This window comes from Rhinatrema bivittatum, chromosome 7 (genome assembly GCF_901001135.1).
Source record: "Rhinatrema bivittatum chromosome 7, aRhiBiv1.1, whole genome shotgun sequence".
In the NCBI taxonomy this organism is placed as follows: Eukaryota; Metazoa; Chordata; class Amphibia; order Gymnophiona; family Rhinatrematidae; genus Rhinatrema; species Rhinatrema bivittatum.
The window spans coordinates 152,443,167-152,458,991 of NC_042621.1; the positions used below are offsets into that span (position 1 = coordinate 152,443,167).

A 15,825-nucleotide genomic window follows, 5' to 3' on the forward strand; every position below is an offset into this window, starting at 1 on the left:
ATTAAGTTCTCAGATTCAAAGATTTGAGAGAATTCTTAATATTCAATTCTACGCACGGTAGATGTTAGATCTAAATTATGTTAACCTGCACATCTTGGATTTTAAAGTTGTCTTTCCTTTAGAAATCTTTTCCACTGAATATAAACGAAGTTCATGAGATCGAAAATTATTATGCAAGTCTGTTAAAGAGACTAAAGATGAAACAGATTTATTGATGGATATCATAACAGTCCCAAGACTGTCCAAAGTTATTAGTGCAGGTTTCTCCAGAAAAGCAGTCAGGAAAACAAAAGGGGCCAAAGAAGGCATTGTAGAATCCTTAGAACTTAATTCAGGCAATCCAGCCAGCATGGTTAGGTGTGAAACCATTCCCTCTGCTCTAACTAGCATTTCTGGAGAATCTCGTGTCTCCCTCCCCAAACTCTGGCACCGAAGCTGTCACAGCTTGGTAGAAGGAGCAGATCCAGAAGACAAGTGCCCTCCGAGAGTCCAAAAGCCGTGGGAGAAGCGTCCACAAGAGTGATTGTACTTGCTGGCAAATGCAGAGTGGAACAGCTGTCGGGGCTGAGAGAGACTTCCATCGACAGTGTCCCCAAGACCAGCCAAGCTGGCTTTGACTGCTGGTATAAAGGTATGAGCGTGTTCCAGCATTGTGGTCTAGCGTAGGGAAGCTGTTTCTACAGGCTTATCTTTAATGGCTCATTTTCATTTCCCCATCGAATGAAAAAATTTAGGCAATATGTAACCAGAAAAAGGGGAAAAACTGCCAGAGCTGCTCAGAAATGTGTCTGCTAGGAAGCTGTCATCTTGGTTCCCCCACCCACAATAGATTTAACGTGCACGCCATATCCATATATATGCTAGTGACCTTGATCTTTTCTATACCTTTAAAATTGTCTCATCACAGAAGCTAAATAACCCTTGACTGTGACCTTCCAAGAGCCATGCCATGAAAAGGGAGCAAGGTCATCCATCACTATTGGATCCTGATGCAGGAGGCCCTTGGCCAATCAGGTACCACCAGACCTACTCAAACTCCCTCTTTACTATCTTCTTTATTGTATGCCCTTATTAGGCATACATTAGCTTTTTCTTTGGCCAAGTCTGCACTAAGGCACATTGTTCACTTCTGAATTTGTGCTGACTGTAAAGCCTTACCTTCTTGTTCCTATGTGAGGCCATCAGATCTGATGTTCCTCCCATTGTTCACTGTCTGTTGATAGGCTCAATGGCTGAATCCTCAATCTCCTGTGTATTTTATTTCTGCTTAAAAAATCTGCTTATCCTGACCCACAATGTGAAGCCAACCATTGTCAGATTTCTTTCCACCCACAAACAGCAGAACCATTTCCTCTGCTGTAACCTAATTCCACATATCTCCCTGTTTGTTCACATATGCTACGGCTATTGTATTGTCACACAGTCCTCTTGTTGATCATTGACTGAAAATGGAGTAATAGCATTATGGCCCCTTGTTGCTAATTGATTTATGGACCATGTACTCTCTTTGTCCAACAACCCTGAGTGTTCTGGGCTTGGAAATGGGTGCCCCAACCCCTTACCTGGCAACTGTTAATATCCAATCTAGGTACTCCAGTGGAATTCCCTTCTGCAGATTCAGGGTGTTTGTCCACAAAACCTTTCCATTATTGAATTTGCAAAAGGTAAATGAATCTTGTACCCTTGAAAGCAGGGGTTTTATCTTGACAGGGCTAGCCACAGCAGTCTCATGTGAGCTCTTGCCCATAGAACCAAATGTAAAGAAACCATTTAACCAAGAAGTTGAAAATAGGCCCACTCAGAGCTGGCTGCAAAACCTCTCTATCTGCAACTGAATATTGAGAATCCTCTTTTGAGGTCAAGAAAACCCAACTTATTTGAGAACTGACCTGTGCCCCAATTGATCTATTTGACAGCATTATTTGACAGCATTATTTGTCAGATCTTTACACGTTCCTCCAATCAAATTAGTGCACCACGCAAACATCAGAGACCGGTCATTCTCTACCGCAGGCCCTTCCATTTGGAACGCCATGCCTCCGGACCTCAGACTGGAGACCTGTCTAACAACTTTTAAAAAGAAACTAAAGACATGGCTGTTTAGCCAAGCCTTCCCCACTACAAACCCCATTGCCTGATCTAGAATTGTCCCACCACCCACCTATGTAAAAATTTTTTTCCATATTTCTCATGCATATTATTTATTAAAGAGGTTGGCTCCTTGCCCCCCTCTTTTGTATATAGTATTTATTTATTTTTTCGTTCACCCCCTTCTTTATTTCTTACTCCAAGTTAAGGCATTCTTGTTATAATGTAACTGTATGCTCCTTATCTCTTGTTGATTGGTTAATTATATTTTCATTGTAAACCGAGTTGATTTGATTTGTATCAAGAAAGTCGGTATATAAAAGCCTTAATAAATAAATAAATTAAGCTGCTTTCCCAAAACTGATTATCCAACCTAGGCTCTGCAGTAGACTACTTGATTCATAACTCTTACACTCTGAACAAGACTTGCTCCTGATCAGCCAAGCATCTAAATAGAAATGACCATTATCCCCCCCCCCCCCCCCACCCCCCACAAAAGCTGCCACTACCATAATCTTCATAAAGGTTCTTGGCACTGTTGCTTGGCCAAATGACATGGCTTTCAGCTGATAATCTTTCCCTACTATACAATCAGTATATTTAGCTGTCTTCTTTTATGGAAATATTGAAAATACACTTCCTTCAAGTCCAGTGAAGTTAGGAATTCATTTCTTCTCATGGAAGAGACTGAGTGGAAAGTTGTCATATGGAAATGAAGTACACACAAACTTCTGTTTAGTATCTTTAATCTAGGATTGGTCTGAAAGTGCCTTCCTTCTTTGGGATTACAAAATATATCAAACATGTGCCTTACACCCTTCCTCTCCAGCAGGTACTGGACATATAGCCTGTAACATCAACTTGTTTTAAATTGTATGAATTACAACCACCTTTTCTAGTGATTGCGTAGGGGAAAAAGGCACAACTCTTTACAGGTATGAACAATTCTGGAGCATAGCCATTCCTTATATCATCCAAGATACACTGTTTGGAGTTATGTGAATCCACTGACGGATTCTTAGAATCTATCCCCTATCGGTATTATCAATAGTGAACATGCAGGATCTCATTGTGAAGACTGAATGGAGGTTGCAAACCGTGAAGGGTCCACTCTTGGTCTCCTTGCGCCATGAAAGGACTTCCTTTCAGTTACCCCTCACAATCTAAGAAAAACTGCTTGCCCAGTTGATATTCTGGCCTCCCTATATTGATTTCATCCTCTGAATACATGATAGCCAAGTCTGGACATATCCTCTGGTGGTCTTTGTGGCTTTGACTCACCTAAATTGACTAGTCTTTCCAGCTTTTCCTAAAACCGATGCTTACCCTTTAAAGGTAGTTTACACAGATGAGTCTTAGATTATGAACCCACCACCCAGTAACTAAGACAAAAAAACTAGTTCCTACTGAAAGCGCTAAAGATCTCACGAAAACTCATATCAGGTCATATAGACCTTCAAACAGGCGGCTTCAGACTCCAACTTCACATTCTCCTCACATTCAGGAAGTTGTTGGATCCAACAGTCCTTTGCCACATTGCTGTTACAAATATCTACCTGCAGTGCTACAGAATTTGCTGAACACATATGCTTTAAACCCATTTCTAGCAACCTATTCTAAGGATCCTTCAGTGTGGCTCCCCCTTCCACAGGAATAGTGGTCTCATTTCAGCTGCAACTACAGCATCAACCTTAGGTAACTGAAATAGCCTCTCATGAGTTTCAGCTGGCAGAGGGTATAGCTTACCATAAACCCTCAGTTGTCTAACCAGAATCCAGGGTTTCCCATCCAGAAAACTGCCATCTCTATGTCAGGGTGTAAGAGAAAAGTTGCAGCTTTTTGTATACTTTTAAAAATGGAATCCCAATCAGGGGATTCCATCCACCCTATTTTCTGCAAGTCTTAAAACTGAACTGACTTGTGCAATTAGGGTGAGTTAAAAAAAAAAAAAAAAAGTTGCTCACACTAAAAGATCCATATACACCAGTATCTGGGCCAAGCGCAATTTGTATTTTAAAATGTCCTAATTACACACTTAAGGATCTTTTAATGTGAGCAACTCAATTCACCCTTAATTGCACAAGCAACCCAATTTGTGAGTTAGGGCATGTTAGAAGCATTCTGGGGCCAGGTCAACATTTACTCGCATAAATACAGATTTTCCTTCATATTTGCATGTTTTAAAATCTGCTTAGCTGGATGCGTTAAAGCCAAATTTCTAAGGAAGATAAGCGATTAACGTTTGTGTAATTACTTAAAATCAGAAGCACACATACATGCTAGGTGTATTTTAAACATACATGCAATTGTGCAGACAATTTAAAATTCCTGCATGTGTGTGCATGTGAGAGCTCGTTTTAAGAAGTTACCTTCCCTGGACATTCATCTCATCCCTGTGAAAAAGCCATATTTACAACATCTCCTCCCCTCCTGAATTAATTTCCCCTTCTTCCAGGGACTCATAGCTGCTGTCTGCATATTCCAAAACTGCAGAATGCCTTAAATGAGAGGGCCTAACGGAGACTAGGCAGCTGAAAACCTCTTTTCTGTGACCTATTCTGCTCTGCACAAAAGGGTCCAGACTGGGAAGTATTCTCAATGTCCCCCATTTCCCAAGACTCAAAAAGTCTAACGTAAAAGCTTGAAAAACTGAGGCATAATCCACAGCCAGTGTACCTGCTCCTTGACTTAGATAACCACTGCTATTACTAACAGTAACATGGAATAGACTTAGTTTATGGGTACTTGCCAGTTTCTTATGGCCTGGACTGGCCACTGTTGGAAACAGGATACTGGGCTTGATGGACCCTTGGTCTGACTCAGTATGGCAGGTTATGCTCTTATGTTCCACAGAATTTAAAGAGATCCTGTCACTGAATGCGATTTCAAGTTGGCCACTGTCATCCTCAATAGAATTCCCCACTGAAGACTCTCCCTGTATTTCAAAGGAGGAATCTGGCTCACTAACCTGATTAGTTTGCTCAGCTGATTTGGGATTTTCTGTTTGTTTGTGTTATCACATGCATGCAGTGCAAAGGAGTCATTGGTTGAGAAGTGTTTACTATCGCAGACAGCACAGTGTTTCAACTCTTCCAACATAGAAAGCTTATGTGCTTTACCTCTGTTTCCCAAGTCAGAGCATTCTCTTTTAAAAAGAGAAAGCATTAAGGTTTCCAATTGCTCTACAATAATGCTAACACAAGGTAGTGAGCCTTCACTTTTCCATTACATTGCTTTACTACAAGACTTAAATTACAAGAGCTTGGCCTCCACAAGAATTTTATCTCAGAAAGTAAACTGAAGCCATACTGGTTCAATACCTTGAACAGACACCTCCCAAAAGGCAAGCTTTCAAGAATTAAATAAGGAAGTGCCTAAGCCAACCATAAATCCAGAAGCTGAAGACAGAACACAAACTTTACTGGTTCTGCATACTAGTGATGTCAAACTGTCTCCACCTGCTGGATGAAGGTATTAATCCCATATTTTCCTGACTGGTGGAACAAAGGAAAAGGAATTTTGAGAAGTCAAAAATTAGAAAAGTACGAATTAGAACATCGAAAGGATACAGCGCCATGCAGGGACTCAGACCAAAAAAGAGGGGCTCATGAGGCAATGTCTAAGTGGAAACTCCCATGCATGGTCAGTCGCACAAAAGCTCTATGTGCTAGGCGAGAAGGATCCTTTCATCACCATCTGCTGTCACCCACGTGTTATGGCTAATTCAGCATTCCCTGTCGACTGAAGAGGACCGGGAAAAGAATGGTGTTGATAGAGGGGGTGATAGGGAAGGTAAATAAAAAACAGTTGTAAGAGGGAATTATGGTAAAGGGAAGAGACATTAAGTGGTTATGAAAGAGATGGAAATGGCAGGCGAGAGAAAGTAGATGAGCTGTGGAAAGACATGGTGGATAGAAAAAAAAAGATATACACATGGAGAACAAATTGTAAAGAAATAAACAGAAGAGCAGAAAATAATCTTAAAAAGGAATGAAACAGAGGAACCCAATACAAAACCAAGGGCAAGCAGAGAGGATAGATTCAAACTTCAGATACAAACATTGTAAAATTGTGCATTTGAAGTTTGAAGATTTCTGTGCTAGCTGGGATCAGTCAAGGTGGGTGTTGGGTATTTTAGAAAAAGAATATGTAAGAGGGAGGTGGTTGTGGCATGTGATATTGGGCTCAAAATCTCTTAAGAACTGCTCCCCATTGGGAACTCCAGTATTAAATGGGCTGCAATCAGGGCTTGAATGGAGGGGGAATGGAAGTGAATACTGTTCCTTTTGTTCTTAAAAGGACACATTCCCCTGTTATGTCCCAGATGGGAAAGCAGTTATTTTTGGGGTTTCCAAATTGGGAGCAAGACACCATCTTGCAGGTGTAGCCCTGAAAGTGGGGAGATGCTGACTGCTGAGCTGCCAGGGATCAGGCCATGCAGTTGGAGTGTCATGTGGCTTCTACAGACATGAGACTGGGTCTGGCCTGGGATCTGAATACCAGAAGACGTGCTGCAGGAATTTGGGGTGGCAGAAAATTTCAGAAAAATTAAGCACAGAGCAGGGAAGTGATCCAAGCCTCTGGAGAAGGGGAATCACAAATTGAAAAGTGAGATGAGCCTGCCAACAAAAGGAAGCTTAACATGCTGATGAGGGGTAGGAATCAGTTAAGAGATAGGTGATCTGAACCTGAAGAGGGCAGCTGGCCAAAAAAGGATGAGGAATGGTAAGAGAAATTGGTAAGACAACAGGTCAAGGGGAAATGGGGAGCAGAGCTGGCTATGGGGATTTAAGGAAGTTGAGCAGGAACAGGCATATTAAAACCCCTTACCCCAAATATAAAATACAAAATATGCCTATCCAGAAGGAGAATTAAGATTGCAGAGGGAGTATGGATGAAAAGTAATAAAGAGGAAATGATGAGGAGAGGAAGAAAAGATTATGAGAATGAGAGAAAAAGGGGGTGGATAATGGAATAGGAAGGAGGAGACAGTGGGACTGAGTCTTCCCTAGCTTTTATTTTGGCCACGAGTCTTCATGTTCACATTAAATATCCAGAGAGAGCAGGTAATATAGTCTGGCCAGTCACACTCATGACTCACTTTTTTCTTTTTGCTGGGAACAAAGTAATGTTTTTACTTTAGCAACTCCACTAATTTTCAAGAGTTGGTTCTTAAGCATAAGAGGGAAACTTCAATGAATCACAGCAGACAGCTTGGTTAATAAACAGCAGGGCCCATATATACTGGATTAGTTAATGCCACTACCATTCCAAGTAGTTTGCTTGGGATGCAATGATTTGAGATTTAGTACAGAAAGTGTGAAGTTGGCCCCACAAAATGCAGACATCTTCAAGTGATAATCATCTTTCCAAAGCCTATCTGGTGCACTGCCCCCAAAATAAGCCAATCTGTTGAGAGAACATTGAACATAACCATCCATATGTTTATGTTCATAGTTGAGAGCAGAGGCTCAACTACATGGCACAAAATATGGGTTATATAGCCTTGATGGAATTCACTCAGATAAGTTTAGTATGTCCAGACCTTAAGTTATTAAAGAGGAAATTGAAATGGGTTTTTGAAAGCAGAGGCATGGCCATAGAAGGGAAAGGGGAGGCTATGAAGTGAATTACTATAAGAGTGACAGAGGTGTAGTGAACCAACAGTCAAACTTGTGTGCACATCACTGGTAACAGTTTGGGGTAAAAGGTAATACAAAAGCAGGTGGAATTTACATCTTTCTGGCAACCGTATGATTCCACATAAGAACATGCCATACTGGGTCAGACCAAGGGTCCATCAAGCCCAGCATCCTGTTTCCAACAGTGGCCAATCCAGGCAATAAGAACCTGGCAAGTACCCAAAAACTAAGTCTATTCCATGTTACCGTTGCTAGTAATAGCGGTGGTTATTATCTAAGTCAACTTAATTAATAGCAGGTAATGGACTTCTCGTCCAAGAACTTATCCAATCCTTTTTTTTTTTTTTAAACACAGCTATACTAACTGCACTAACCACATCCTCTGGCAAAATTCCAGAGTTTAATTGTGCGTTGAGTAAAAAAGAACTTTCTCCCGATTAGTTTTAAATGTGCCACATGCTAACTTCATGGAGTGCCCCCTAGTCTATTATCCGAAAGAGTAAATAACCGAGACATCTACCCGTTCTAGACCTCTCATATTTTTAAACACCTCTATCATATCCCCCCTCAGCCGTCTCTTCTCCAAGCTGAAAAGTCCTAACCTCTTTAGTCTTTCCTCATAGGGGAGCTGTTCCATTCCCTTTATCATTTTGGTAGCCCTTCTCTTTACCTTCTCCATCACAATTATCTTTTTTGAGATGCGGCGACCAGAATTGTACACAATATTCAAGGTGTGGTCTCACCATGGAGTGATAAAGAGGCATTATGACATTTTCCGTTTTATTCACCATTCCATTTCTAATAATTCCCAACATTGTTTGCTTTTTTGACTGCCGCAGCACACTGAACAGATGATTTCAATGTGTTATCCACTATGACTCCTAGATCTTTCTTGGGTAGTAGCACCTAATATGGAACCTAACATTTTGTTAACTATAGCATAGGTTATTTTTCCCTATATGCATCACCTTGCACTTGTCCACATTAAATTTCATCTGCCATTTAGATGCCCAATTTTCCAGTCTCACAAGGTCTTCCTGCAATTTATCACAATCTGCTTGTGATTTAACTACTCTGAACAATTTTGTATCTGCAAATTTGATTACCTCACTCGTCTTATTCTTTCCAGATCATTTATAGAATATATTGAGAAGTAAGGGTCCAGTACAGATCCCTGAGGCACTCCACTGCCCACTCCCTTCCACTGAGAAAATTGTCCATTTAATCCTACTCTGTTTCCTGTCTTTTAGCCAGTTTGTAATCCACAAAAGGACATCGCCACCTATCCCATGACTTTACTTTTCCTAGAAGCCTCTCATGAGGAACTTTGTCAAATGTCTTCTGAAAATCCAAGCTAGGATCAAATTTATACAGCCTCTTTAGAACAAAGGCTACAGCACTTCCAATACTGGTATCTCCAACATAGAAGCAGGCACCTGTAGGGTGCAGGACCTCAACACTTCTGGTTCCTGGACTTCATGTAAGCATGCAAATTGAAGCATAAGCATTGGCAAGTTAAATGTAAAACACTAAGAAAAGGCAAAAATATGAAAGAAATTGGCCATAGAAGCAAACAAAAAAATCCCTTTTAAAATATATTAAGCAGGAAGCCTGCAAGGGAGTTGGTTGGACCATTAGATGACCAAGGGGTTAGGGAAAATAAGGCCATTGCGGAAAGATTAATTTAATTATTTGCTTCAGTGTTTACTAATGAAGATGTTGGGGAGATACCCACTCCAAAGAGTTTTCACTGTGATTTAGATTAACTGAACCAAAAATCACAGTGAATCTGGAAGATGTAGGCCAGACAAACTGAAGAATAGCAAATCACCTGGACCAGGTACACACCCCAAGGTTCTGAAAGAATGAAAAAATGAAATTTCAGATCTACTACTAGTAATTTGTAAACTATCATTAAAAATCATCCATTGTACCTCAAGACTGGAAGATGGCCAATGTAATCCCAATATTTAGAGGGCTCCAGGGGAGATCTGGGAAATTATAGACTGGTGAGCCTGACTTCAGTGCTGAGAAAAATCATAGAAACTATTCGAAAGAACAAAAATCACAGAACAGACATGGTTTAATGGGACACAGCCAGCATGGATTTACCCAAGGGAAGTCTTGCCTTAAAAAAAAAAATTCAGATTTGTAAGGGTTTAATAAACATGTGGATAAGGTGAGCAAGTAGATTTTCAAAAGATGTTTGACAAAATCCCCCATGAGAGGCTCCTAAGAAAATTAAAAAGTCATGTATTAGAAGGCAATGCCCTTGTGTGTATTACAAACTGTTTAAAAGATAGGAAAAAGTAGGATTAAATGGTCAGTTTTTTCAGTGGAGAGAAGTAAACAGTAGAGTGCCTCAGGGATCTATACTTGACTGATGATTTTTAATATATTTATAAATGATTTGGAAAGGGCAATGACAAGTGAGTTGATCAAATCTGCAGATGAAAAAAATATTCAGAGTAGTTAAATCACAAGCTGAGACAGGAATACTGGGCATTCAAATAGATGAAATTTAATGTGGACAAGTGCAAGGTGATGCATATAGGGAAAAATCACCCATGCTGTAGTTACACAATGTTAGGTTTCATGTTAGGAGATATCACCCAGGATAAAGATCTAGGCGTCATAGCGGACAATATATTGAAATACTTGGCTCAATGTGCTGCGGTAGTCAAAAAAAAGCAAACAATGTTAGGAATTATTAGGAAGGGAATGGTGAATAAAACAGAATATGTCATGACAACTATCGCTCCATGATGAAACCACAGCTAGAGTACTGTGTTCAGATCTGGTCACTGCATCTCAAAAGATTATAGATGTGCTAGAGAAGGGTGACCAAAATGATAAAGGGGATGGAAAGGTAAAAGATTAAGTCTGTTCAGCTTGGTGAAGAGATGGCAGAGAGGGATATGATGGAGATCTACAAAGTCATGAGAGGACTAAAATGGGTAACAATCAATGGTTTATTCTTTCAGATAAGAAAAGAACTAGGGTGCATGCCATAAAATTAGCAAGTAGCACATTTAAAACATCTGAGATAATTATTTTTCACAACACAATAAAGATCTGGAATTCATTGCCAGAGGATGTGGTTAAGGTATTTTTTAGATGAGTTTAAAAAAAGGTTTGGACAAGTTCCTAGAGCAGAAGTCCATAAACTATTAGTCAAGTTGACTTAGGTAGGGAACAGCCACTGCGTATTACCAGGATTAGTAACATGGGATTTATTTAATGTCTGGGTACTTACCAGGTATTATACTCTTATTCTTGATTGGTCACTGTTGGAAACAGGATGCTGGACTTTATGGCCCTTGGTCTGACCCAGTATGGCAACTCATGTTCTCATTTACAGTAAACTAGCTTCCCAGTCATTGCAGAGGCCAAAAACAAAAACCTAAGCACTCAGTAAAATTTTTAAAAAATCATGTAAACAGCACAGAATATTAGAGGAAATGACAGTAAACCAAGATATCAAGTAGACTATGATATTGCAGCAGGAAGAGATAAAGGCTACAGCTACTTATCTATAGTGTTACTGGATGTACACAGCAATGTACAGAATCCCTCTGTGGCATTTACATCTAGTCCAGGCACACAGACAAGACAAATAAGAGGCTTCAAGAAACTAATTCCTTTGTAGATTGATACTGTTTATTAGACCAGCATAAAAAGATGTAGTACATAAGTTTTCAAGACTATGCAGATCCCTGATGAGCAGATTATGGTCTGATCATCTTTAGTTACTGACAGTGTTTCCATGTGCTAAGTGTCCCATAGCAGTGAAGATTTGCCGACTGTTAGCTCTGGAAACTTTCATGCACTGAAAATTAAAGGATTCTTTTAGACATCAGACTTTACCTGCAGTGAAGCTGTTCTGAGTTCAGATTTGTCTTACGTGTGAACATGGAAAAAAACCAACGAGGTCAGTATTGTAGGATTGGTAATGTCAGCTTTTAATAACTGCTTATATTACCTTAAGTCATGCAATTACAAAATTAGAAAAAAGCATAAGCTTTTATATATATTTTTTAAAAAAAGGTACATAATCATTACATAAATAACATCTGGTGCTTCTTTGGGACTACTCTATATAAAAGGCCTCAACTAGAAACCAAAATGCTTTCAAGGCTCGTTTGTTAAACTTCATTATGTTTTAACTATGAAAAGCTTCAGGCTAAAGAAAAAAAAAATGACGGCATCGCTTAACCCAGAATTTGTTTTCCCCAAAACACAGCATTATCTGTTTTGTAAATTTGCACACCACCACAAGTTTTAATAAATGATTAATACTTGGAATTCCCATTTAGAAGTGGACCAAAGCAGACTAAATTGGCTTGCAGTTAACTGGATAAAATAGGCTTGCAGATCAGACTCAAGTTTACAGTCACTTTTTCTGCTAGGCCTTATAATACTCAATATTCTAAAAACAGACTCCAAATACAAAAAGCTGTAGAAATAAAACGCATTGCATTCTTTGCAATGGATAAATTGTAATTAAACTACAGTAATCCTTTGAAGGCCTAACATCTGCAACCATATATTAAAGACTAGGCCAGATAGAATCAGCTTTCTTGAAGATTGTACAGAAGGTATTTCAATTATGGACAATGGATCTATCATTTAATGATACAAAAATATTAGCTCCTTTCAAACCTTCTCTCTACCAGCAATATTTCATATGGGCACTAAATCAGTTTAAGTATAATACGTGATTAAAAGGCAGTCCTATAACAGCAGCATGGATTAAAAACACAGCAAACAGAGAAAGACTGGAAAATGTGCAGAGTCACTAAAGTGCCATGTAGTTACCAGACATCAACTAAACAGCAGAGAGTCTATTCCACCTCTGCTAGTTTTACAGCACATTGAATCGGTGCTAGACAAACTTAAAAATAAAAAAAACCACAGTCAGTGCCTATGAAAAAGGTATTTTTTGCCACAGATCAACATGGGAAAAACCCATTCATCCTTTCCATATCTCAGGCCCTAGGTAATGAAAAACCTATTGACTATGGAGCAGATATGAGTAAAGGCCTGCTCATTTTCCTATTAAGTATTTTGATACTTGCAATCCTTTGTAAAAGAACAGATGTACCCTCTTCTTTCCCAAAGGTATTTAGGTAACAAATACTAACTTTTTTCCCCAAATTACGCAAACTACACAAAATATATCAGGCTCATACCCTGTGAGTTTTTATTTCTCCAAATAAAAAGTAGGAAAATAAAGCACTAGTGACAAAACGTAATCCACTGTAGGATTATTCACCTACAGGCCATTTCTAAATTAGTTCACTGGTAGGATTTACTTAATAAAACAATGTTAAAGAAAAAAGGTTTTGCAGGATATTTATCTTATTCTGCGCATACTTTGCAGGTGGAGTATACTTCCATCTGCTGGCAATAAGCAATAACGTGTAAAAAAAATAAAAGTTGGCAAAGATCTGTTAAACAATGCCACAGTTCACAACTGAGCAAGTTAATTACCCAGCCACATGATCCAAGAATCAGGTAACCTAGCAGCTGACCAACAAAATATACATGTTTAAGTGATATCCCCAGAAAGAGCACAGCAGTGCAGATCTTTAGAACAATGGTTTCTATAGCCTAATGCATAGGTATTTATTTAAAAAAAGGAAGTTTAAAAAAAAAAACAAAAAAACAAACCTCCTAGAGTTTGGGCAGAAGCTATTTCAGAACTAGCATCCACTATGATAAATCATAGGTAAGGAAGAAGGAAGGATTCTACAGTTCCATGTAAACACGAAATTGTTGATAGGAGAGCGCGCAATGAGAGACCAAAATCCTGGGTTCTTATGTGAAGGTCAGGCCAGCCTCTTTATACACCACGAACACCTTCTCAATTGCATTCACATAGGCAGCTGTTCTCAGGTCCAGACCCAAGTTATACTTCATTGCAGTACGCATGATTTGCTGAAATGAAATAAGAATTAAAAAAAAAAAGGTGAACAAAAAAAAAAAAAAGACTGGCTCCTCAAACTGAGCTCCGAATCATGTTCAGCAGAAACTCTACAGAACACTGGTGTGTACAGTGAAAGATATTGCAGCATAAGTAAAAATCAATTAAGTAACACAGCTTTATGAAAATGCAAGAGGAAACATTTATGCTATACTGCTGGATTCAACTTTATATAATAGGATTCAGAACAATTTAAAAAAATACATAATGTCCTGTTTGCGTCTAAAGATTACATATTAATTCACAAATGCGTAAGCTGCTTTTATAAAAGCTTTTAACAATGGAAAATTGGTTCTTACCTGCTAATTTTCATTCCTGTAGTACCACGGATCACCCCAGACTCCTGGGTTTTGCTTCTCCTCCAGCAGATGGAGACAGAAGTTTTGACTGACTCTGCCCTATACCCTGAGGTGCTACCTACAGTCCGTCAGTATTACACTGTATCCAAGCAGCACATTTTAAAACCAATGTAACCAATAAACTACTTAAACTTGAATTTTATCCCCACATGGACTGGGGAAAGAAAAACCCTGCTCACTAACCCCAAGTAGGAGCAGAACCTGTGAAAACGTTTTGAAAACTAGTCTGCAGAGAAGGTAAATAAGTACTGAACGAGTAGACTTATCCCAACACTGAAATGGGCAGGACTCTGGACTGATCCGTGGTACTACAGGAACGAAAATTAGCAGAACCACCAATTTTCCTTTTCCTGTATGTACCCGGATCAATCCACACTCCTGGGATGTACCAGAGCTCTCCTATGCAGTGTGGGACCCTGAGTCCCACTTGGATCACACCTTCACCAAACCCCCCACAGATCCTGGAGCCTAGAAGTTCAATCGGTAATGCCTAGCAAAGGTGTGCAAAGACTTCCAAGTAGCCGCCCTACAAATCTCTTGCGGCAAAATTTGCTGACACTCTGCTCACAAGGCTGCCTGCGAATGGGTAGAATGTGCTCGAAGACAGACCGGAAGTGGCCGGCCATGAAGTAGGTATGCTGAACCAATAGCCTCCTTTAACCAGTGGGCGATCGCAGCCCTAGACGCCTTGTGCTTCTTGGGACCACTCCACAGCAGAAAAAGATGGTCTGACATGCGGAAGCTATTTGTAATCTCCAAATAACGCAGCAGAATCTGGCACACGTCTAGCTTCCTCAGATCTCTAGACTAAGGATCAGAGCGGTCCAAGTCTGGAAAGGATGGGAGTTCAGACTGATGCAAATGAAAGGAGGATACCACCTTTGGAAGAAAGGAAGTAACCATTCACAAAGACTCCCGTATCCATAATTCTTAAAAAGGGCTCCCTGCAGGATAAAGCCTGAAGTTCTGACACCCGGCGAGTTGAGGCAATAGCCACGAGAAAAAAACACTTTTAACGTTAGATTTTTTTAGCGTCGCTCTCTTCAAAGGCTCAAAGGGTGCCGCACACAGAGCTCTAAGAACCAAAATTTAGGCTCCACGAAGGACAAGGATTCCTGACCGGCGGACGCAAATGTTTTGCCCTTCGGAGAAAACTCGCCCACGTCTGGATGCATGACTAAGGCTACGCCACATAGCTTACCCCTGAAACAGAGAGCTGCTACCTATACCCTTAGAGCTACATAAGCCTTTAGCCAAGCCGGCCTGTAAGAGAGAACAAGATATCCAACATCAAAGCCCGAGTAGGGTTCACCTTATGCTCGACGCAGCATGACTCAAAAATCCCCCACACCCTGACATAGGCCAGGGAAGTAGAGGTTTTCCTTGACTGCAAGAGGGTAGCTACAACCGCGTCTGACTAGCTTTTGCTCTTCAGACGCTTGCCTGTCAAAAGCCATGCCGCTAGACAAAAGCCATCTGCCCCTTGACGTAGAAGGTTTGGGAGGTTACCGAAGTCCAATGGAACTTTCCATCAATAGGTTGACAAGATCTGCAAACCATGGGCTTTCTCAGCCATTCCTGAGCTACCAGGATTACCTCCAACAGGTGAGCTTCTATGCGTTTCAGAACCTTGCTGATCAGAGGCCAAGGTGGGAACCGAGACTAAGGAAGCTGGAAGAATGGTCAAAGATATGGCAGCTGAGATTCAATGCCAAGAAGTGCAGAGTCATGCATATGGGGTATGGAAATC

At 40.2% G+C, this 15,825-nt stretch overlaps 1 protein-coding gene across 1 annotated transcript in view; it reads right to left on the bottom strand.

The window, feature by feature from the left end:
- Positions 1-11,368: 11,368 nt before the first annotated feature.
- Positions 11,369-15,825, bottom strand: part of GLUD1 (glutamate dehydrogenase 1) — a 155,488-nt gene continuing 151,031 nt past the window's right edge. The window contains exon 13 of the mRNA XM_029609429.1: positions 11,369-13,670. Within this exon, the coding sequence (XP_029465289.1) occupies positions 13,551-13,670 (120 nt within the window). The 3' untranslated portion in view covers positions 11,369-13,550. The remainder of the gene's footprint in view (positions 13,671-15,825) is intronic.